The sequence below is a fragment of the Doryrhamphus excisus genome, linkage group LG8, assembly GCF_037039965.1.
Source record: "Doryrhamphus excisus strain RoL-2023G ecotype Guam linkage group LG8, RoL_Dexc_Guam_v1.1, whole genome shotgun sequence".
Classification (NCBI taxonomy): domain Eukaryota; kingdom Metazoa; phylum Chordata; class Actinopteri; order Syngnathiformes; family Syngnathidae; genus Doryrhamphus; species Doryrhamphus excisus.
The window spans coordinates 21480485-21505135 of record NC_136364.1 but is presented as its reverse complement, the minus strand read 5'-3'; the positions used below and the strand labels follow the sequence as shown (position 1 = coordinate 21505135).

General features: G+C 38.7%; 3 protein-coding genes and 1 long non-coding RNA gene across 14 annotated transcripts in view; 1 reads left to right on the top strand and 3 right to left on the bottom strand.

Moving 5' to 3' along the window:
* The window catches only part of igsf11 (immunoglobulin superfamily member 11), a 140361-nt gene extending 136576 nt beyond the window's left edge, over positions 1 to 3785 (bottom strand). Inside the window, exons 1-3 of the mRNA XM_058080758.2 lie at positions 3642 to 3785; positions 3458 to 3528; positions 3049 to 3249 (exon numbers count right to left, since the gene is read on the bottom strand). The gene's annotated coding sequence lies outside the window, so the exon portion shown is untranslated. The remainder of the gene's footprint in view (positions 1 to 3048; positions 3250 to 3457; positions 3529 to 3641) is intronic.
* A 1244-nt stretch (positions 3786 to 5029) lies between these two features.
* LOC131134979 (uncharacterized) lies at positions 5030 to 17854 on the bottom strand. Of its 10 annotated transcripts, none has more exons than XM_078793026.1 (30): positions 17737 to 17854; positions 17234 to 17376; positions 17071 to 17172; positions 16493 to 16582; positions 15080 to 15167; positions 14751 to 14791; positions 14588 to 14650; positions 13694 to 13783; positions 13058 to 13135; positions 12642 to 12755; positions 11788 to 11871; positions 11367 to 11412; positions 11240 to 11301; positions 11120 to 11159; positions 10938 to 11056; positions 8506 to 8562; positions 8171 to 8266; positions 7990 to 8079; positions 7786 to 7875; positions 7585 to 7683; positions 7216 to 7290; positions 7012 to 7107; positions 6816 to 6902; positions 6641 to 6715; positions 6510 to 6551; positions 6335 to 6415; positions 6195 to 6257; positions 6016 to 6114; positions 5654 to 5701; positions 5030 to 5578 (listed from the first exon to the last, which is right to left on the bottom strand). In XM_078793026.1, exons 1-30 carry the CDS (start codon positions 17756 to 17758, stop codon positions 5228 to 5230), a joined length of 2631 nt encoding a protein of 876 aa, XP_078649152.1. In that variant the 5' UTR covers positions 17759 to 17854; the 3' UTR covers positions 5030 to 5227. The 10 variants fall into 10 exon arrangements, with proteins under 10 accessions (XP_078649152.1, XP_078649151.1, XP_078649153.1 ...); XM_078793025.1 differs by having other exon boundaries at positions 6641 to 6718; positions 7990 to 8081; positions 8176 to 8266; XM_078793027.1 differs by having other exon boundaries at positions 5031 to 5578; positions 6641 to 6718; positions 7012 to 7109; positions 7227 to 7290.
* Positions 17855 to 18588: 734 nt separating this feature from the next.
* Positions 18589 to 23223, top strand: tp53i13 (tumor protein p53 inducible protein 13). Of its 2 annotated transcripts, none has more exons than XM_058080757.2 (9): positions 18589 to 18856; positions 18931 to 19008; positions 19388 to 19423; positions 19710 to 19768; positions 19854 to 19932; positions 20446 to 20574; positions 20829 to 20945; positions 21265 to 22180; positions 22343 to 23223. In XM_058080757.2, exons 1-9 carry the CDS (start codon positions 18758 to 18760, stop codon positions 22447 to 22449), a joined length of 1620 nt encoding a protein of 539 aa, XP_057936740.2. In that variant the 5' UTR covers positions 18589 to 18757; the 3' UTR covers positions 22450 to 23223. The 2 variants fall into 2 exon arrangements, with proteins under 2 accessions (XP_057936740.2, XP_057936738.2); XM_058080755.2 differs by having other exon boundaries at positions 20751 to 20945.
* LOC131134988 (uncharacterized) lies at positions 20305 to 24564 on the bottom strand. The gene is made up of 3 exons (XR_013627927.1): positions 24334 to 24564; positions 23529 to 23590; positions 20305 to 20594 (listed from the first exon to the last, which is right to left on the bottom strand). It is a non-coding gene; the product is annotated as an uncharacterized LOC131134988 (long non-coding RNA).
* Between the last annotated feature and the right edge of the window lie 87 nt (positions 24565 to 24651).

Genomic DNA, 24651 nt, shown 5'->3' with positions numbered 1-24651 from the left:
CGGCCAAGTAATCCTGTATATTATAGAACGATGAACAACTCAATTTCTGCCTTCTTTCTTCTTCTTGAGAAGCGTTCAAGCGCACTGTATATTTCTCTATGTTGTGTGTGACCTTTTTTTAACCGCATTAACTCACCTGATTCATTCCTACACTATAGGTAGATTCCGGACAAAAAATACTGTATATTATAGAACGATGAACAACTCAATTTCTGTCTCCTTTCTTCCTCTTGAGAAACGTTCAAGCGCACTGTATATTTCTCTATGTTCTGTGTAACCTTTTTTTTTTACCTCATTACCTCACCTGGTTCATTCATACACTATGGGTAGATTCCGGCCAAGTAATCCTGTATATTATAGAACGATAAACAACTCAATTTCTGTCTCCTTTCTTCCTCTTGAGAAGCGTTCAAGCGCACGGTATATTTCTCTATGTTCTGTGTGACCTTTTTTTACCTCATTACCTCACCTGGTTCATTCATACACTATAGGTAGATTCCGGCCAAATAATCCTGTATATTATAGAACGATGAACACCTCCATTTCTGTCTCCTTTCTTCCTCTTGAGAAACGTTCAAGCGCACTGTATATTTTTCTATGTTCTGTGTGACCTTTTTTTTAACCTCATTACCTCACCTGGTTCATTCATACACTATGGGTAGATTCCGGCCAAGTAATCCTGTATATTATAGAACGATGAACACCTCCATTTCTGTCTCCTTTCTTCCTCTTGAGAAACGTTCAAGCGCACTGTATATTTTTCTATGTTCTGTGTGACCTTTTTTTTAACCTCAGTACCTCACCTGGTTCATTCATACACTATAGGTAGATTCCGGCCAAATAATCCTGTGTATTATAGAAAGATGAACAACTCAATTTCTGTCTCCTTTCTTCCTCTTGAGAAGCGTTCAAGCGCAGTGTATATTTCTCTATGTTCTGTGTGACCTTTTTTTAACCTCATTACCTCACCTGGTTCATTCATACACTATAGGTAGATTCCGGCCAAATAATCCTGTATATTATAGAACGATGAACACCTCCATTTTTGTCTCCTTTCTTCCTCTTGAGAAGCGTTCAAGCGCACTGTATATTTCTCTATGTTCTGTGTGACCTTTTTTTTAACCTCATTACCTCACCTGGTTCATTCATACACTATAGGTAGATTCTGGGCAAGTAATCCTGTATATTATAGAACGATGAACAACTCCATTTCTGTCTCCTTTCTTCCTCTTGAGAAGCGTTCAAGCGCAGTGTATATTTCTCTATGTTCTGTGTGACCTTTTTTTTAACCTCATTACCTCACCTGGTTCATTCATACACTATAGGTAGATTCTGGCCAAGTAATCCTGTATATTATAGAACGATGAACACCTCCATTTCTGTCTCCTTTCTTCCTCTTGAGAAACGTTCAAGCGCACTGTATATTTCTCTATGTTCTGTGTAACCTTTTTTTTTTACCTCATTACCTCACCTGGTTCATTCATACACTATGGGTAGATTCCGGCCAAGTAATCCTGTATATTATAGAACGATAAACAACTCAATTTCTGTCTCCTTTCTTCCTCTTGAGAAGCGTTCAAGCGCACGGTATATTTCTCTATGTTCTGTGTGACCTTTTTTTACCTCATTACCTCACCTGGTTCATTCATACACTATAGGTAGATTCCGGCCAAATAATCCTGTATATTATATAACGATGAACACCTCCATTTCTGTCTCCTTTCTTCCTCTTGAGAAACGTTCAAGCGCACTGTATATTTCTCTATGTTCGGTGTGACCTTTTTTTACCTCATTACCTCACCTGGTTCATTCATACACTATAGGTAGATTCCGGCCAAGTAATCCTGTATATTATAGAACGATGAACACCTCCATTTCTGTCTCCTTTCTTCCTCTTGAGAAACGTTCAAGCGCACTGTATATTTTTCTATGTTCTGTGTAACCTTTTTTTTTTACCTCATTACCTCACCTGGTTCATTCATACACTATGGGTAGATTCCGGCCAAGTAATCCTGTATATTATAGAACGATAAACAACTCAATTTCTGTCTCCTTTCTTCCTCTTGAGAAGCGTTCAAGCGCACGGTATATTTCTCTATGTTCTGTGTGACCTTTTTTTACCTCATTACCTCACCTGGTTCATTCATACACTATAGGTAGATTCCGGCCAAGTAATCCTGTATATTATAGAACGATGAACAACTCCATTTCTGTCTCCTTTCTTCCTCTTGAGAAGCGTTCAAGCGCACTGTATATTTCTCTATGTTCTGTGTGACCTTTTTTTTAACCTCATTACCTCACCTGGTTCATTCATACACTATAGGTAGATTCTGGGCAAGTAATCCTGTATATTATAGAACGATGAACAACTCCATTTCTGTCTCCTTTCTACCTATTTCTCTATGTTCTGTGTGACCTTTTTTTTACAGAATTAATTAATGCATCATGTCGCCAATGTCCGCGCAGTTAAATAAATACATATTACCAGTTTCTCAATAGTGGGGTGGGTGCAAATGTTTAAAAACTCAACTAAAACCCCCCTGACATCACTTCCTGTCCACCATCACTCAGACGCCCCTAAGAAAAACATTTATATCAGCACTATAGGGGTGTTAGTTCATATCTAGAAGGCTCTAATATTGTTAAAAAACATATTTAGAAGGTTGTGGCATGACTTTGCTGTATGACCTTTGTCCTTTCTCTCATGCTCTGCTTTTGGCGACTCCTTCGGATATTTGCATTGCTCATGTAACACGTGACCACAAGAGAATGCAAGCAAAATTTGGCTACTGTGGGAAACGGGTGCAGAAGTCAAATATGTCTGCAGAAATGCAGGTTAGTCACATTGTAAGGGTGTCAGAGACGGGATGAGTGGGTGTTGCCAGGCGAGGTTTAGTCCGGCACGGCTGGTAAAACCTGCTGCTTATATGTTGCTGTGTACCAGCAGTGACCTTTAAAACAAGGCGTGACAGGTATGTTGCACACGGCGAGCAGCATTCTATTCGTCTAAAAAAGACGTCTCTTGCAAATAAACCACAACAAACTCACCTCATCACTGCTGGAGGAGGAAGATGAAGAGGAAGAGGAAGATGAGGAAGTGTCCCGTTTATTTCCGTCCTTGGGTTGCTTTTTCTTCTTCTTTTCATCTTTTGCAGGGTCGCCGTGTTTGTCTTTGCTGCCATGTTTATCTTTGCTGCTAGATTTATCTTTGCTGCTGGATTTATCTTTGTCGCCAGATTTGTCTTTATTCTAAGGAAATATACACAAATGTGACTCTTGGTACATTTCTGAGTCATTACCATTTTAGTTTAATAAAGTACAGGTCAGAGCAGAAATATAGATTAGACTTTTAAAAATGAGATATTAATTGACCAAAGTATAAATAAATAAGCACTTGATGTAAAAGCACGTGAAGCATGTTATGTTACACAAATAAAGTTATAATTGAATAGCGTACTTTACTCCAAGGCCAGCTAAATTCATCCTTGTTCGCCTCGGACTTCGTCACCTTTTCCTCGCCGCTGAGGGCTGTGTTAAAAAAAAAGACACCAATCCTTAAAAAATCTTCACTCACAAGTTTACTAACACATAAAATATGGATGCTATATTATGTCACAAAGTGTTGGTTTATGCTAACTTACCTGAAGAGAGATCGAAGGACATCTTGTCAGTTGATCCAACAAACAACACAATCGGGAGAAAAAGCATTGGAAGAAATAATACACAGACGGCACCTCACACCACGTGACCTAACCTGACCACTCCCTCGGCTGCTTTGCAAAGGGCCTGGGGGTTGCGTTCAAGTACAACAGGAATTACCACAAATTGATAAGATTCATCACAAAATTCAGGACATAGAAGGCTCCAAATGTTGAATATAAACACTTTGCGGAGATTCGATGTTTACTACAGACTGTATTCGGTTGCAATTTTTTTTTGTATTTTTCACAATTAGAACCAGAGGTTGTACAAATGTAGAGCATTAAAAACACAGAGATGTCCAAACCCACATTTTCCCGATCCTGCCTGACTAGCATGCTAACCACGAGCTAGCTAGTAATCCCTCATTAAAAATATAAAACATAAAGTGACAAGAAATACATCCACAATAAATAAAGCAAAATCCTTTCTGTTCCAAACATTACTTCATACTCTTGGTTTTGCCATATCTAACATATTGTGGGGAAATAACTATAAAAGCGTACTTCACATGCTAACTGTACTACAAAAAAGGTCAGCTAGGATAATCTATATTGCTATAAACTCTTTCTGTCAATGATTAACCTTTTCAGCAGTTGTTATATATTTATCATGTCTGTTAAATCATTTATTTACAGTATCACCTTGACTCTTGTTGTACCACGTTATTATACTGCCTTATCATGTTTTTAAGCATTTCGGTATTGCCAAAGAGTACATTTGGAATACAGGAAGTGAATACATGTATTAGCAATCAGCGTGAAACTGAGAAAAGGTAGGATTAAATTAGCTTTGCTTGTTCTTTCTCTTTTTTTGGACATGTACGTGGTATTGTACTATGTGATGTGTTGCAATGTAACATGTATGCATGTTCAAAATAAGATCAACCATAATATGTTTGTATGAATGGTTATTTTTTCATCATGACAGGTGAGGTTCTGTCAATTATTGAGGGTATTGCGACATACTGGACCAAAGCATGACGGTCTCTTTTGGAAACTGGGCCGCAGGTCAGGATTCCAACATGATAAGGACCCCAAACACACCTCCAAGACGACCACTCCTTTGCTAAAGAAGATGGCATTCTCTAAAGCAAGATGGAGGAGTGCAAGTAGAGTCCATCCATCAGGTTAGTGATGTTGTCATGGAGGAGTGGAATACGAGACGCAATTCCAGATTCCAGAGGCAACCGGTGAAGCTCTGGTGAAAGAGGATTAAGGCAGTGCAAGAAATCACACAAAATCTTACCACTTTGGGCACAATTTGGACATTTCAAATTATCACGCAGTCAACATCTATTAATACGAGACATATAAAACTAAATAAAATAAGATTTTTTTTATTGCATGAAAAAGCATCAAATTATTTCCTGTGATCCAAAAAAAAAAATTCCAACTCCCAATGACCCCAGAAAACACACATCGTCTTTAACGTATGAGATATCATATTGAATTACCAAAGCATGATTTATCACTGGAGCAGCCATTTCACTTGTATTAGTAAAACTCAGTACAAGGCTGACATATAATCACTTGTAAGACCTGGAACCTCTGATTAGATCGCTAGAGCTGAGATGAGTGCTGGAGCGGGTCCCTGTGTCCCTGTATCGAATTGGATTCCCCATCAAAGACTCCATGGGACTAAGAGGTCTACGAATGGGGGCTCTGTCTCCACCACCGACAGAGGAGACCGATGGCTTAGACAGGAAGGGAGGACTCAGAGGATCCAGGTTTACGACAGGTTTGGAGGGAAGAGACGGAAAGGTCATAATTGGAGCACCACCCGGCCTGTAGCTGCTGCTGGATGCCGAGAATCCGCTAGCACCCGGACCTAAGACCTGGATTTGAGGGGGGCTGCTTTGCTCAGCCTGAGATATTTCCTGCAAGGGGAAAGAGGAAGAAATGATGACGGGATAGAGGGAAAGTAGTCTTTTTTTTGTAAAAGGTGAGCTCACAGTCTTTGTCTTCTTCGTCTTCTCAGTAGCCTCTTTTCCAGAAGGACTCTATATGGTCAATAATAGAGAATATTAATGTATTTTCTGGACTGTTAAGTCATTTTATTACCTTTTATCAACATACTGAATATACTGTACAGTGGTGTGAAAAAGTCTTTGCCCCCTTCCTGATTTTTTTTTTTTTTGCATGTTTTTCACACTTTAAATGTTAGTCAATAACAACACAACTTAATGCAAAATGCATTTTTTTTTTAATGAAACTTTTTATTATTAAGGGAGAAAAAAAAATTCCAAACCTACATGGGTGTCATCATCCAGGAAATACGATATGTGATTTTGGTCTAATAATATGAATCATTTACCTTCTCCTTTTTCTTCTTGTCTTTCTTGGCCTTTTTGTTTTCCTTGTCACTCTCGCTGGAACTGCCAGAAGAACTTGATGAACTGGAGCTTGATGAATCCTAAGCAAATACAAAGCACGCTAGCTCAAATTAATCATCAAATTATTAACAGATCATTCTTATACAACCGCCGTACAAACCTTCTTTTTGTTCTTCTTCTTCTTCTTTTTCTTGTCATCATCACTGCTAGAAGAATCCGAATGCTTGGATGCAAATAACGACCGCTGCGTTAGTACAATTTCAATTTCAGTTATGTGATTTACAATATTGTTATCGCTACTTTTTTCTTGTCTTTTTTCTTCTTCTTTTTCTTCTTTTTGTCATCATCACTGCTAGAAGAATCGCTGGAAGAGGAGGAATCCTGCACAGGAAAATGAAAATATCATAAATACTGACTTTTTATTTTTATTTTCCCACTTATCCGTTTACTTCTGTTTAGTTTTGTGTGTTGTCACCTTCTTCTTTTTCTTCTTCTTTTTATCCTTTTTCTTCTTTTTCTAAAGATTGCACATTTGCAGATAAAGTTGTGTAAATGGCAATGACGCATAGCAATATGATAATGAATAATGTGTGAGTGACGTGTCACCTTGTCATCATCGCTATCAGAGGAGGAGGATGAAGACGAGGAAGAGGAGGAGGAGCTATCATCAGACGAGCTGTCCTTCTGAGGAAGACATCATTCATTACGTCAACAGGATGACTGAATCCAAATGAAAAAATAGCATAACATAACTACAGGTGGTATGCTCATCTTTATTTACTTTCTTATTTTTCTTCTTCTGTTTTTTCTTTTTCTTCTTGCAGTCGTCACTATCAGATGAGGAGGAGGAAGAGGAGGAACTATCGTCCTGTTGAGATGGTGAGATTGCGACAAGAATGTAAACCATACAGACGATAGAATTAACACCAAATAGCATGCAGGCTAATATTGGATTATCCAAAAGAGGGAATACAAACCTTTTTCTTCAACTTCTTCTTTTTTGTCTTTTTCTTCTTCTTCTTCTTGTCATCTTCACTATCAGATGAAGATGATGATGAGGAAGAACTATCATCCTGTTAAAATGGTTACATTTCGACAAGAATATTTAACATATACTAGATGATAGAACTCATCAAATAGCACACTAATATTGGATTATACAAGAGAGCAAAAAAACAAACCTTTTTCTTCTTTTTCTTCTTCTTCTTGTCATCGTCACTATCAGATGAAGATGATGATGAGGAGGAACTATCATCCTGTTAAAATGGTGAGATTGCAACAAGAATATTTCACATAAAGACAATAGAATTTACCAAATAGTACACAGACTAATACTGGATTATAAAACAGAGAGGAAAAAAACCTTCTTCTTCTTCAACTTCTTTTTCTTCTTCTTCTTCTTCTTCTTGTCATCGTCACTATCAGATGAAGACGATGAGGAGGAGGAACTATCATCCTGGTGAGATTTAAGGATTTAAGAATATTTAACATAAAGACTATATACATTACCAAATAGTACACAGACTAATACTGGATTATAGAACACATACCTTCTTCTTCTTCTTCTTCAACTTCTTTTTCTTCTTCTTTTTCTTCTTCTTGTCATCGTCACTATCAGATGAAGACGATGAGGAGGAGGAACTTTCATCCTGTTAAAATGGTGAGATTTAAGGATTTAAGAATGAATAAAGATGATAGAAATGACCAAATAGTACACTTAGTACTTAGTACAATTGGATTGTAAAACACACCTTCTTCTTCTTCAACTTCTTTTTCTTCTTTTTCTTCTTCTTGTCATCGTCACTGTCAGATGAAGATGATGATGAGGAGGAACTATCATCCTGTTAAAATCATGAGATTGCAACAAGAATACTTAACATGTACTAGATGATAGAAATCACCAAATAGTACACAGACTAATACTGGATTATAGAACAGAGGGGAGAAAAACACACCTTCTTCTTCTTCTTCTTCTTCAACTTCTTTTTCTTCTTCTTTTTCTTCTTGTCATCATCACTGTCAGATGAGGAGGAAGAACTGGAATCCTGTGGATACAGTAAAAGTATGCCAACAATACAAACCAACCCATATTGTGTACTTTAATAAAATACAAATATTAGCCCAAAGAGAAAACACCTTCTTCTTCTTTTTCTTCTTCTTTTTCTTCTCATCCTCACTGTCTGAGGAAGAGCTATCAGATGATGATGACGAGGAAGAAGAGCTGGAAGAATCCTTAACATCAAACAAAAACACCAAACCATTATTTTACCGAGAGCAGCAAACATTCACCCTTTATATTATACATACACATAAGATGATGCTGTCTTTAAAGGCAGCAGCTGTACCATTACACCAACAAGGACTGTGTTGTGTGCTATCAATAAGCGCGACAAGGCGGTGCCAGATTATTCGTCTCACTCATTCTTTGCTCATTTCCAGAGAGTGCGTCTCCGTCCGCAAAATATTTGTACCTTTTTCTTCTTTTTCTTCTTCTTGTCATCATCACTGTCTGAAGATGAGCTTGAATCCTATTGAGAGCAAATAAAATGGTCTGATTATTTTATTGGTCAACATAAACAATGCACAACGATGAGCCAATTCAAGAAACAATACAAGCAGTTGATGTTTGCTAAATACAAGGATGAAGAGTCTTGAACCAGTCATGATGTGCTATATACAGTGAAGAAAATAAGTATTTGAACACCCTGCTATTTTGCTATTTCTCCCACTTAGAAATCATGGAGGGGTCTGAAATTTTCATCGTAGGTGCATGTCCACTGTGAGAGAGATAAACTAAAAAGAAAAATCCAGAAATCACAATGCATGATTTTTTAACAATTTATTTGTGTGATACAGCTGCAAATAAGTATTTGAACACCTGTGTATCATCTAGAATTCTGACCCTGAAAGACCTGTTAGTCTGCCCATTAGAAGTCCACCTGCACTCCATGTATCATCCTGAATCAGATGCACCTGTTTGAGGTCGTTAGCTGCATAAAGACACCTGTCCACCCCATACAATCAGTAAGACTTTAACTTGTAACATGGCGAAGACCAAAGAGCTGTCCAAAGACACCAGAGACAAAATTGTACACCTCCACAAGGCTGGAAAGGGCTACGGAGCAATTACCAAGCAGCTTGGTGAAAAAAGGTCCACTGTTGGAGCTATCATTAGAAAATGGAAGAAGCTAAACATGACGGTCAATCTCAATCGGAGTGGAGCCCCATGCAAGATATCACCTCGTGGGGTCTCAATGATTCTAAGAAAGGTGAGGAATCAGCCCAGAACTACACGACAGGACTTGGTCAATGACCTGAAAAGAGCTGGGACCACCGTTTCCAAGGTTACTGTAGGTAATACACTAAGACGTCATGATGTGAAATCATGCATGGCACGAAAGGTTCCCCTGCTTAAACCAGCACATGTCAAGGCCCGTCTTAAGTTTGCATATGACCATTTGGATGATACAGAGGAGTCATGGGAGAAAGTTTTATGGTCAGATGAGACCAAAATAGAACTTTTTGGTCATAATTCCAATAAGCGTGTTTGGAGGAAGAAGAATGAAGAGTACAATCCGAAGAACACCATCCCTACTGTGAAGCATGGGGGTGGTAGCATCATGCTTTGGGGGTGTTTTTCTGCACATGGGACAGGACGAGTGCACTGCATTAAAGAGAGGATGACTGGGGCCGTGTATTGTGAGATTTTGGGGAACAACCTCCTTCCCTCTGTCAGAGCATTGAAGATGGGTCGTGGCTGGGTCTTCCAACACGACAACGACCCGAAGCACACAGCCAGGAAAACCAAGGAGTGGCTCCGTAAGAAGCATATCAAGGTTCTAGCATGGCCCAGCCAGTCTCCAGACCTGAACCCAATCGAAAATCTTTGGAGGGAGCTCAAACTCCGTGTTTCTCAGCGACAGCCCAGAAACCTGACTGATCTAGAGAAGATCTGTGTGGAGGAGTGGGCCAAGATCCCTCCTGCAGTGTGTGCAAACCTGGTGAAAAACTACAGGAAACGTTTGACCTCTGTAATAGCAAACAAAGGCTACTGTACCAAATATTAACATTCATTTTCTCAGGTGTTCAAATACTTATTTGCAGCTGTATCACACAAATAAATTGTTAAAAAATCATGCATTGTGATTTCTGGATTTTTCTTTTTAGTTTATCTCTCTCACAGTGGACATGCACCTACGATGAAAATTTCAGACCCCTCCATGATTTCTAAGTGGGAGAAATAGCAAAATAGCAGGGTGTTCAAATACTTATTTTCTTCACTGTATATCACTATATTGACACTTACTATGGTACCCATTATGGCATTGGATGCTCATATCACCGAGTACTTTGGTACGGGACAAAAAATAAAAAAAAATAAAAAAATGTTTAAAAACACCCAAAAAATTATTAAAAATTAATAAAATAAATTAATAAATAAAATAAATTTGCTAAATACAAGGATGAAGAGTCTTGAACCAGTCATGATGTGCTATATATATCACTATATTGACACTTACTATGGTACCCATTATGGCATTGGATGCTCATATCACCTTGTACTTCAGTACGTGATAAAAACAAATTAATTAAAAAATAATAAAACAAAAATAAAAATAAAACATATTTTTTAAAAATTAAAAATGTTTAATTTTAAATTTAAAAAAATAAAAAACTTAAACTATATTGGGAAAAGAGGAAGATAACAAATGTAACAGTTACTGATTGTAAAAGTACCAGATGGAGGGGTAGGATTTAATAAGCTTTGCTTCTTCCTACTCCTTTTGGACATGTGGAACTGGGAACTGATTATGGGATGCACTCAATTGTAATCTGATGCATGTTCAAATGAAATTAAACCATTAACATTACCATTACCATTATATGCATACAATGTAATCACCTTCTTCTTCTTCTTCAGCTTCTTTTTCTTCTTCATCTCCTTTTCGTCCCCGTCCTCTCCCTCGTCATCGCTCAGGTGGCCCTCCTCAGTACCACAAGGGAACACCTCTCCTCCCCCTGCTGGCCAAGTGTTAGAGTTACAACATTGACACCTCACAAAACATAGAGTTGCAGACTACCCACCTGGTAAAGAGACCGCAGATCCATCTTCAGTCACTTTGGACTGAAAAAGACCAACAAGAGACCGTGTTGATGTGCTGCTAACACGTGTGACAGACATCATTTTAAACGTGAGTGTGTCACCTTGTCATCGTCCGTATCTTTCTTTGTCTCATCTGAAACGTTTGAAACTGCAGTATCAACACCTGCAGCAGAACGTCAATATCATGAACACGTTTTGCTGCCCTGATTCCAGGAAACAAAAACTCACCAGCTGTGGAAAGTGAAGCAGCATCGTTGAGTTCTTGCTCATCAATCTGTGAATAAGAATCAATACATTTTTGAAGTCATTTCATTTGAAATGCATCACGTTATTCAATTCACAGTCCCACATGTCCCAAAGAAGTACAGTAAATACAGTAAATGTGAATTTGCGAGAATGACGAATGTGTGTGGATCCACTCTGGATTTCATTTCCTGTACACTTGACTAGTTTGCAGACATATTAAATGCATTTTTATCAAAATTGTGCTCATGTAATAGAACCTTTTCATATATTTTGACATTATGTGATGAGAAAAGGATCCTGACTCAACATTCCTGAGCAACAAAAATGTCCTAAGAGGCCCACAAAAGTAACATTTGGAGACGTAAAGATAAAAAAATAATAATAAATAGAAAAACGAGTTTACCTTTTTATCATCCTTCTTACTCTTTTTCTTCTTCTTATCTTTATCACTATCAGAGGACGATGAGGATGATGAAGAGCTAGAATCCTGTGAGAAAAATAAATAAACATTTGTTCATAAACATGATAAACATGTTAATGATACTCAAAAAATATTGTATAATACACAAAGGCTTTTGTTATACAAACAAACACTTTTAACATTCATTTTCTACCGCTTATCCTCACAAAAATCGCGGGGGTGCTGGAGCCTATCCCAGCTGTCTTCAGGCAAGAGGCGGGGTACACCCTGGACTGGTGGCCAGCCAATCACAGGGCCCATATAGACAAACAACCATTCACACTCACATTCATACCTATGGACAATTTGGACAGGGAGAACATGCAAACTCCACACAGAGATGTGGCCTGCACGCTATCCACTCCCTCACCGTGCAGCCCACCTCTTACAGTGCAGTGCAATTCTACACTACACACCACTGCAGCCACAGTAGTAAAGATATTGTTAAATCAATTCATCACTCATAATCTTATTTAACGACAAACATTACCACCACACCCAAGGCTGGATTCCATTTGTTTGTCAGTGGGATTACGCAATCGTAACACACAATATGTGTTGAGTGAAGCATGCTGCAAGGGGAAACCCTTTAAATATGCGTTGGCATTGGGTAATGGTATTTTTCAGCATTTCACCCTGACTTTCTCAGTGAATAATCCATGAAACTGATACATATACGTAGAGCAAGTGTTCAATCTGATTCAAATCAGGAGTAACAAAAGTGTAAACCAACTTCTTGTACTGGATTCAGTTTTAGAGCGTACCTAAAAATCAAGTTCAACATACGTCACACATACCTTTTTCTTAGCTTTCTTTTTCCTTTTACCCCTTTTCTTCTTTTTCTTGTTATCATCACTGTCAGATGAGGAAGAGGAGGAAGATGAGGAAGAGGAGGAGGAAGAACTGGAATCCTGTAAAAGAACACCACACTGGCATTATTATATTATTATTATTATATTATTATATCCCAGTCCATCCATCCATATTGGCGCTTATTATCCTCCTTATCCTCACTAGAGTTGCGGGTATGCTGGAGCCTATCCCAGCTGACTTTAGGGGGTACACTGGACTGGTGGCCAGCCAATCACAGGGCACATATAGACAAACAACCATTCACACTCACATTCATACCTATGGACAATTTGGAGTCGCTAATTAACCTAGCATGTTTTTGGAATGTGGGAGAAGTGGACATCATAAGCATTTAGACTACCTTCTTCTTTTTCTTCTTCTTCTTCTTTTCATCTTCGCTATCAGAGGAAGAACTGTCAGATGAGGAGGAAGAGGAATCCTGTGAAGTAGACAATAAAATAGATGTTTGATGTTTTCTTGACTTCATTATTTACAGTGATTCCTCAGTTTTCGTTATCAATTCATTCCAAATGGTCGGACAAAAATGGAGGCAATTTTTAACATATGAAATAATGTCAATCCAATGAATCAATACCAGACAAGTATTAACAAAAACTACATTTAATAAAAAATAATTAGCTTTACATGCAGAAAACAATGCAAAATAATGATAAATGACAAACAGGTAGAACTTATGGTTGCAGATTTCCCATAAATGCCGACAAGATTGAATTCATAGTGTTTAATGTTTCTCACCTTGCTCACTCGCAATTCTCCTTGGCCCCATGACGGCTTATTTAGCAGTCAAAAAAACTGCAAAGGCATTTAGCCAGCAATGCGACAAATGGGCATATTTTGCAAAGGTCAAACATACTACTTTGTTCTGTGCAATACAGTACAAAAGTAAGGGTAACATTTTGGCAAACATTTTAGACAAAAACAGAATGCAGACTGTTGTGATGCATTCACTTCCAGCCTCCTAAATAGTTTGACATACCTTCTTTTTCTTCTTGTCTTTCTTTTTCTTCTTGTCCTTTTTCTTCTTTTTCTTCTTCTTTTCCTCCTCGCTGTCAGATGAAGAGGAATCCTGCGACGTCAGCAGAGAAAAGCATGTGTTACACACATGAAATGCATTTGTTGGCCATGTTTTAATTAGTGCTGTCAAATGATAAAATCGGATTAAACACAGTTTTCAATTCATTAATCATGACAAACATTTGCAAACATTTGCAACTATGTCCGACATGAGCACATTTTTACGGTATTTTGTTAAAGGGGACCGAATATGCTCTTTTTCGGTGCTTTGTATATTGAATTGTGGACTTCTGTCGTGCAGCTACACACCATAACCCGCACAGAAAGCTTTCCTCTTCCAGGTACCTTGACCGCCACCCAACACACAATGCACCGGACCCTTATGCTTGCCCCCGTAGGTGGTGGGTCTACAAGGGGCTAAAAATTGTACCCTACTTAAAGAAATGCATGGGTAAATTAAGTAATATGTTATTTTTGAGGCTGCTTTGCACGCAGGCCACACAGCTAGGAGACCCGAGTTCGATTCCACCCCCCGGCCATCTCTGTGTGGAGTTTGCATGTTCTCCCCGTGCATGCGTGGGTTTTCTCCGGGTACTCCGGTTTCCTCCCACATTCCAAAAACATGCTAGGTTAATTAGCGACTCCAAATTGTCCATAGGTATGAACGTGAGTGTGAATGGTTGTTTGTCTATATGTGCCCTGTGATTGGCTGGCCACCAGTCCAGGGTGTACCCCGGCTGGGATAGGCTCCAGCTCTCCCGCGACTCTCGTGAGGATAAATTAATGTTACTTTTGACAGGCATAGTATTCAATTTTGGTAAAATTAGCATTTTTTTTAAAAGTATATCTAAAGTACCTTCTTCTTCTTGTGCTTCTTCTTCTTCTCTTTCTTGTCATTGTCATCAGATGAGCTAGAATCCTGGAAGAAGCCAGAAAAGTAGATGCAATGGATGAGTAGATGTAATATGGAAAATTCCATCATAATCCCAAACATATAAAATACTTTATATCTCTCTCACCGGCTTCATCTTCAAGTCCTCTGCAAATTCCAGTTGCTCCTCTGAGTAAAGTGAAAACATATCAGTGCCTGTGATTATCATTGCATAGCCGTTCATGCTAGTTTACTAGTGAGTGTATGAAACGCATGGCTTTATGCCAAATGGCTGCTACTATAAATGCATGGGACAATTATCTGTGAATCCATGGAGACTCCTTCAAATTGCATACATATTGTTATTATGTATAATAACTCAACATGTTGTACTCAGTTTGGAACTATGCCACACACGCGTTTATTATAACAAATCACAGTTTGGGAAACTCACAGGACTTAAGAGCTGTCACTCACCAGATGGTGTTATTAGTACATTGTCCCACTTGTACTGCTTCACCTCTTTCTTCTTATCCTTTTTTTTCTTTTTCTTTTTCTTGTCATCCTACAGGATAATAATGCAGTTGATCAGGCAGGGAACTACACATTATTGTTATGCGCATTTGGAGCGACCGGACCGGAGCAAGAAGAAACACAGAAAAGAAGAAGAGAAACTGGAGAGAGAGACAAAAATAAAAGTAATAAAATGGGTGTTCTAAATAGATTTTGAAACTTTGAAAATTGGTTTGTCACCCAGAAAAATATAGAATACTACAGTCACAATCTGAATCATCTTCTTCATGGTTTACTATATATATATATTTTACTCATTAAGCCATTGTTATGCTTGAAAATACATACAATTTATTTAAATATGCATATATTCTGACTAACAATAGGTTGTATTCAAGCACAAAACATTATGATTAATGAATATATGTTGGAAAAAAGGTGGTAATGGCAATAAAGAAAAGTGTGTAATTGTTTTTTAAGTGATCAACCTTTATCTGGTGTTGTGCAAGTATTTCATAAAGCACTCAACAAAAGGTGAACAACTGGTTTTACAGGTCAGTATTGCCCTTCCTTCACCTTCCATGATAATCTCTACTCATGATTACTACTTATTTTACATAAGGACAGGACAACCGTTGTGTAATGCTTTTAAATGTTTTAAATTAAGCAATACAAATTACATTTAAATTCAAATAAACTGGCATATATTCTTTTAGTTCTGGTGCTGCCAATATAAAAAAAAGAAGAATTGACAACCCGTCTGAATTTATTGCCATGACTTGTCCTTTCCAAGCATTCCAAATGGGTGTGTCCCCCTCTCCTATCAGATACTTCTTGCAAGCAGTTGCAGGACATTCGCGCCACCGCCTACTTTGACAAATATTTCTACCTGAAGCATTACAGTCCAGGCAGTCCAGGCAAGTAGCTCTATTTTGTAGAATGTAAAGATTTAGCCCTGAAGCTTTTGTTTTCACCTGCCTGAGGTGACAACTCAATATTCCTGCACTTCCTGTTTCTTTCAAGCAAAGTGCCTTTTCAAAATATAAGACGAGTTTATTAAAAGTGTATTAAAAGCATTTTTATCTCTTCACTGCCAAGCTGTTTTTGCTGACATGAGCACAACAAACAAGCACTGCTATTAAATAACTCGGCATTGGGTTAGTACAACTACTCTCACTCATTCCAGAGATAGTTTGGCTTCATGATGAAAGACGAGGGGTGTGCATATGCATGCAAAAAGCATTGCAATGATTTCTGCAAACACACCATGTTGCTGACATGGCTCCAGGCAGAGTGATGGGGTTCTGAATGCAAACGTGTGATGACAAAATTCTTCCAGTGTGAGACATGCTGCAGCAGGATGTGATCGCAGCTTACCTCGCTATCGCTATCACTGTCTGAGGAGCTACTGGAGGACGAGGAGGATGAAGACGATGAGGATGAAGATGAGGAAGAGGAGCTGGAATCCTGTGAAGAGAGTTTTTTGCATTTTATTTGTTTGTGCCTGTTGTAAATGAAGTCTTTATGGTAGCACAAGAAGGGAAGGGCTCTTCAAACACATGACGCCCATTGCAGCTATGCAATCATCTCATTGTAATCACAAACAGCAACTGCTCTGTTTTTCCCAAACATTTTAATCTCAGGTTAGTCCAGTTTAGCTTTGTGCAAGCAACTGTGTGCCTATTCAGTACTTCCTCCACCCTGAAATGAAAACAACGTCCTCCAATTGGGGGTAAAAATACAACTTGTTTAAAAATGTTTCACTGAGTTGGCATAAGATCAATTCCTGCTTAATGTCCCATTCATAAATACTCCCAGTGTGTAGTCTGCCTTTTAACCTAACTCAAGTGGGATAGGCTCCAGCCCCTGCTGGGCATAACGCCGATCATAGTGCATTTGTATTGTTCAAAGCAACACCGTATTAGTTCAATTCCTGCAGATAAATAGACACATACTTTCTTTTTCTTCCTCTTCTTCTTCAGTTTCTTCTTCTTTTCCTTCTTGCATTCATCCTCACTGTCTGAAGATGATGGAGAACTGTCAAGCGAGTATGGCGCCTGCATGGGAACAAACAAATCAAGTCAAAAACGTGCAATTTTGCAAATATCTCTTGCTCACCTGGCTGTAATCTGTAATTTCTGCACGATCCTTGCCATCTTCACACTTCTCCGGTTCTAGAGGCTCTGTTTCCTCAGCGAGGGATCCCAGACGAACAGGAGTGGTCACTATTGGTTCTTCTACACTTGGAGCTCCATCGGGAGCTACACACAACACACGTATATATCACATCAGCAACACTTTGGATTTCAATTCTTCCATTGTCAACATGAGCAAATACTTCATATACACAGCCAACAACAAATGTCATCAGTTGACTGTACTTCCTTATTTCCACACGTATTTGAGTGTTGTACTTTTAGCAAAATGAAGGTAAATGAACAAACTGGAAACCCATTGAATTATCTTGTTGTAATAATATATGGTGTGCCACGCCTCATAAAACAAGGCTGAAACACTCCGTGGATTGTGTAACCATGCAGGCAAGTACTCACATATGCACATCCTAAATATTTGTCAATATTACAAACAAAAAAAGTAAAATATGAAATTAGTTAGCAAACCTTCAGTGTTTCTGAACTCCATTTATTCCCACCCTTCTCCTCTCGAGAAGTCTCCTCAAACACACCCTCAGTCCAGGTTTAACATAGGTGTGAGTGCACACAGACACAACGATAGGGCTGGGTCTAAGTATTTGCCAATAGGGGAATTTCAAATTAAATAAAAAGCAAAAAATATATATTATTACAAAATACCAAGCTAATTCATATTAAGTGAACAATCTAGGCTCCGTTAAGAAATAAATGTCTGGGTATATTCAAAATGATTGTTTACTTGTTTTATTAAACAAAAATGATTTGCATGCCTTTATTTTGAAAACTCGCTGCTTACCTGTGCCAACAGGTAATGCCAGTTACACTGCATGTGGAGACATAATGGTATCCGTCTATGGTCCAAAACATGGAAAAATAATTTTTTGCCATTTCTTGCCGGGCTGGCGGCACAATAATGCTATAAAGTGATGCATTAGCATAATAAAAGTTATTTACTGATTACAATCCATACACCTATGAATTGGGAAAAAAAGCTATACCTTTCCAGCTTCCGTAAAACTCGTTTTTGAGACTGATGAAGTGAAGTTAAACTAATGTAATTCCGGTACTTCAACTGTTTTACAAAAATAAAAGCCCATTGTAAAGCTAAAACACATTCACATATTTGAGTTATATTTTCGTAAAAAAGCTCAACGATATGACATCATAAACAAATAACTACATGCACCCACGAATAACAAATCGTATTAATAAAACCAAATGCATCTAGTGACATGTGCTTACATTCTGAAAGTTCAAGGAAAGCACTTCCGTTGTTGTTGGTAGCAAATAGTAAACTTTTGTTTTCCTTGCGTAGGAACTGTGTACTACCAAGTGAGACACAGAAGACATCGTCATGATAAACTTACTCTTTCAAGCTCAAGAGATGTGTCTTTCGGACTTGGAAAACTTGCTCTCATTGCCGTATGAGCTGTAGTAGCCCAGGCGTGAATCCATGGAGCGCTTTCTTTCATCTGGATGACTGACTAGCATGCTGACCCACACGGTGGCCGTGTTGGCCGCTTTGTCGTTTTGTTTGGGTCGGTGCAATGTCTCCGAGTATCGCGGTTCACAATGTGACAATGGAAAGGTGAGCAAGTTTTTTTCAGGTTATACTTAATGTATCGTGTATACAATTCACTGGGGACTGTTCATTTCGTATAGCTGTTTGTGGAGAGGGACCTACCGCCAGACGATGTCTACAAGGGATGTCCAGGATCTGCTTGGCTTGAGTCCACTCAGGTAACCATGGATACAGTATCCATATTGGCTGGCCGCATTATGTGCACATACTGTGTATATTAGGTGCACCTAATGTGGCCAGCAAATATGTTCTTGGAGTTTGCATTTTTTTTAATCTGTAAAGATCTACGTTTTTTTATAGTATGGATCTATATGTGGAGTTTGCATGTTCTCCCAGTTTGTTTGTGGGGTTTCGAACCACAGTCCAAAGGGTTAGGTTAATTGTGAGACTTAAGTTGTCAATACGGTGTGATTGACTGGCGATCAGTACAGGGTGCACCCCAACTCGCAACCAAAGTCAGCTCTAAACACTTAAAAATTCACAATTCAAGTTGCTGTTCCAGATGTTTGATCATTGTTCATTCTTCGCTCTTCACAGAGACTCCCCAGTGTTTACACAGTGTATGATCCCGAGGTGAGTAAACACAAACTACTATGTTTTAACAAGTGTTGCTTCTTTGAATTTCCCCTGACCTTTGCCGCTGCAACATGACACAACCTCTTCTTAAAGGCAAACAACACATTGTATTGTATTGTACAAACAATACATTGTAAGCACATGCTTATTAAAGTCCTTTTAATTCAGCCTTCATCCTCAATGTCAGCACTAATACCATGTCACCTTTTACATGACATTAGTCCTGATGACTCACTGTTTGTACAACAAACGTAATGAAATGTGACCGCATTTCCTTTGACAGCCCGCTAGACTGATCTGCATGGATAAACCCATTTCCTATCGCCACAGCATCCCTAACAGGTAAATGCGTGCAGAGAAACACAGTGTGTTAAAAAAGTCCACAATTTTATGTTGTTGTGTGATTGTCTATACGTATGATTTGCAGTGGTGCATACAGACCGGTCCGAGCAGAGAGTGGAGAATACTTCTACTGCCCTCCTCAACGCTGGCTCAATAATCTGCATGTCAGTTCCATCTCCAAAGGTTTCTTTCCATCACAGGCAGAATATTTAGTGTTTATCACGGCTACATGAGCGCAAACATGTTCATTGTTGATTGCATACTATGTGTGAGAACAGTAGGGTGTCGCAGCTTTTTATATAGAACGTACAGGTGAATTTAACACAGGGGCCTCTAATTAATAAGCTGTAGAAACAGCTTGAGGATGTAGAAACGGGGTGCACTGGAGATCAATTTTCAGCTTAATGCCAAAGGCTGTGAATACTTATGTGCATGTGATTCTTTATTTTTAACACATTTACAAAAATATTCATGTTGTTATCATTGGTTATTGAAAGGCCAGGTGCTTTTCTTTTCAAATCAACACGTTTCTTGCTTTGACTTTTGATCTGAGATATATCGGCGGTGTTTATCAAATCAGTTCTTGCTCAAGCAAACACATTAGGTGGTTACTTTATACAAGATAATACTGTCAGTAACGTTCCCTTTTATTTGCGTTTGTTTGTTTGTGTTGCCAGCATGGAGCGGCCGTATTGCTCTACCATCCCTGTGCTGCTGTCAGCGAGCGGCTCCTTGTGTCCGTCCTTGCCAACTCCTGTCTGCCTGACTACATCGTCAGCCCACATCCACAGCTCAGTAAATCCATGGTTAGGAAACACGTCACTGCCTTAAAACACAAGAAGGAAGGAGCATATTTTACTCACAGATAAGCTACAATATACAGTATTAATTTATATTACAGTATGTAATTTCTTTGGAATTTTGTCAACACATTACTGGGTGGATTAGAAGCACTAATATGTAATTTTGTCTATGTATTTAGCCAATAGCTTTGGTGTCTTGGGGGCAAACGTTGGAGCTGTCCACTGTGGCGTCGTCAGATGTTTGTCATTGGCTGCAGAGCACGGCGACCACACGCAAACGGATCCGTGGAAAGTACAACCTGCTGTTGACCGAGTCATCAAACCGACAGAGACTGAAGCACACACGTGGAGAGGAAGGCCAGACAGAGCCCAAGGTATGAGTTTCAAATAAAAAGGGCTCAGGATTAGGACTTGAAATGTTGCATACTACATAGTGTAGTCAGGCCACAGCGGTTAGAAGATCGTAAACAGGTTTTCTATGCCATAACTATGAAAATATTCCATTCATAAAGAAGGTGTCCTACTTAGCGGAAATTCACTTATCACGGCCATGATAATGCCATGAGATAAGGGATTACTGTGTACTCTAAACATCTCTCTGATCATGTATGCACACTCATTACGTATTTCTGTCTCAAAAATAAAAATATCTCGGGTAGATGTTTCTAAGCAGCTGTTCATCCAAATTCCCAGGAATCTCTGAGGCAATGCTGTGAGCGGATCATCTCATCGTGGCTCGAGGCAGAGAAAGATTCAACAACCCTGAGGGACAGAAATGGGGAAGATCTGCAACGTGACTCAAAGAAGCGGCGGAAAAGAGCTGCTATCCGACCCAAACAGAGCAACGTTCTAATGAGGAATATACAAGCAAACAGTTCAACTCAGGCATCCAGTGTTTTGACATGGCCCGAGCTGAAAACCATCAATAAGTCTGAGAACACTTCAGACCACAACGGCACACATGGACCTCCAACAGCTTTTGTGGCTCGCTCAGATCCTCTTCACCTGAGGGCAGCAACATCTCTGACCAAGATCCAAAATCAGGCTTCCTCAGCCTCGCCACCAAAACATTTAAGGTCTAATATGTTAGGGGCTACACATAAGACACTACCTGGGACTGGGACTGGGACTCAGAGACACTGGCTTGAAGACGGTGCCAGTTCTCAAGTTAAGGGCTCACTGGAACAGAGCGAGACTGCCAAATATGGTTCCACTGCACAAGTGTTAGATAATCAAGTAGTAGATGTAAGAGAGAGAGAGTTGGATAAAGGTGACGGAGACTCATTAAAAGGGCAAGATGAGTCTCCACCCTCAGAACATTCCCCAGCAGCGGCAGTAAATGACCTGCCTAACAGCCATGACTGTAGTAGCTGTGTGGAGGACCAACCGTGTGATTGCAATAAGGACCCCGAGGGCCGAGCCACGCTTGTGAGCGTCGGGTTGCCGAGGACCGCCAGGTCAGATGAGGCTGTGTGGGCTGCAGCGGCACTGGGTTTCTTGCTCGTTCTCCTCACGCTGTCAGTGCTGCATACGCGCCTTTACCGCCACTGGAGGACCATGCCGAGTCTCTACTGGCACGAAGCACGGCAGGACTATGACAGTGTGGCAGGTTTGTGCTCATTAAAAACCTTTTTCATATCAGCATTTTCACACTGGTATTGTTTAGTATCGAGTGCTTGTATCTTAGTATGTTTTTAAACACCACAAATCCTTGTATTTGAACTAAGGTGCCACTGCATTGATATTAATTATTTGTGATTGTGTCTTATAGATGTTATTCGTAGGAGGCTGCAGATTGCAAAGAGGAGGCGGAAGAGAGGCAGAAGACAGGAGTGTGTTCTCTTACCAAGTAGCTCTAGCTCAGAAGAACAGATGTAAACAAATGAATGAATTATTTCGAAAGATGTTGTTCACAGTCATCTGTGTGTAGGTCACTGCAAGATAGGTGATTCTATCATTTTTGCCGGAGGTGTAGAATTGAACAGGCAGACAAAGCACTCCCATTACAATAAGGCAGCGGTGTCCAAAGTTTGTTTTATTTATTATTACTGAATTTATTGTTAACTCAACATTTACAAGAGAAAAAGTCATTCTAATAAAAAAAAGTTGTAATATTGTGAGGAAAAATAATGTAAATTAGGAGCATGGAGTTGAAATATTAAAGAAAGACAATTTTTAAATATCACAATATGAGAAAAAAGAAAAATATTTTGGGTAAAATTAGGTTCGGGAAACAGTGAAAATGTTATGGAAATAAAATTATTTTACGAAGATTATTTGGGTTTTTTTTTTTTAAATAAATATTTTTTTAAAAATCAACAAAAATAGAAAAAAATCCACATGTGGATTCCAAAAGTAAGGACCACAAATAAGGGATGATGAAGGTAAAAGTATTCCTAAGGAAATTATTTGGGCCATTCAAAAGGAATATTATATTTTTTAACAGCCACACCACAACTGAGTTTAAAAAAACTCAAAACAATATTGAAATATTTTATATTGTTTATTAATGCACAAGTGCATCAAGTATTATCAGGCCTTTCCTTCTTTCTAGGTTTTAGATAATTAAGTTGCACATTGCGTATCTTTTTACATTTTGAAATGTAGTTTGTATGTTACTGTTTTAAATAAAACCTGTTGTGAAATTTGTAGTTGTCATACTGTTTTTTTCAACATAATGTAATACTTGGGAAGGCTTCCAGGTGATATTATGTTATTGAATAGACCTAAAATAAAAAAAGTGTGACATGGGAAATGTTTAAGACAAAGAAAAGTGACTACGCTCATGCTGTTTGTTGCTGTTGAATTGGGCTAACATGAGAAAATACCAAGGAATATTTGAACTCCCTTACATGTTTTTGGCTAATAATAGCGATTTGGCAAAAGTTAGCAACTAATGTTAGCGACCAATGAATGTAGCCACACAATGACTTCGATTTTAGAATCAATGGGCTTACCAATATAGTACGGTAGTCTGGTGATGGTCCATTTGGGGATGCATGGTGTCGTCCAAACACACCTAAAACAAACATCACCTCTGTAGTTAACGTCATATGCAGACTTTTAGTATACACGTTACTCATTAATCCTTTTTTTGTGTCCAATTGAACGCCTACCTTAGCTGCTAGCACCACACGCGTCAACTGAAGCCATTTGTTATTTTTTACAGTATAACTTTTTAACAGCAGACAAGCTAACATACAGACACGGTTCAATTGTGCAATTAGCCTACAATTACAACGGCAGCCATCTTGAAAGACGTCTACTCCCGCGATAGTTCGTCTAACGCGACTGTTACCGTGGCAGCCACACATGTAGTCCGATAAACTAGGGACGATTCAAAATTGAATCAAGCGATGTCCAATGGTAATTGTAAGTAGTTATAAAGTAAAGGTGGTAATTGTAAAGGACATTCAACAGACGCGGGAAATATTTAAACGTCTCAGTTGAGGAGTCATGGCCGCCATTCGACAAAAAAATGAGGTACATCCAATTAACCCGTCCAGAAAGCCCAAAATGTGAACACAAAACACGTTTAAGAGTTTTACAATGTTTAGCTTGACTTGCTGAAAACAATTGTAAATGCATATCAACGATGAATAACGGGGATAAATAAAACTTTAAGGTTACTTTTAGGCTAGTAGCTTCCTGTCACAGAGATATTTACTTGTTTGATATTAATCCATTCAAAAATATAGTAAACACACTCGTATTTTAACAAACTATGGAAACACTGGAATTGTTAAACAGATTTAAAATTACCTTTAGTGGTAAAAAAAAACGCCTCTGGGATTAGCAAACTTCTCGACATCTTCCTGGATACGCCGCCATTTTGGGGCATCCTGGGATAGTCACATGACATCCGCAGGATTTACTATTTCTAAATCAAACACTGGCATTATTGTCTTACGTCAAAGTAACAATCGTTGTATTTACTTCGAAAATGTAATTACTGATCTTTATGCAATTTTATATTCAATATTTACAATTATATTAACACCGGACATGGAAAAAACATGCAACTGTGTTTGGTTTTCTTAGGAATTTCTTAGTAATGTCTATGATGAATGGTTACACACT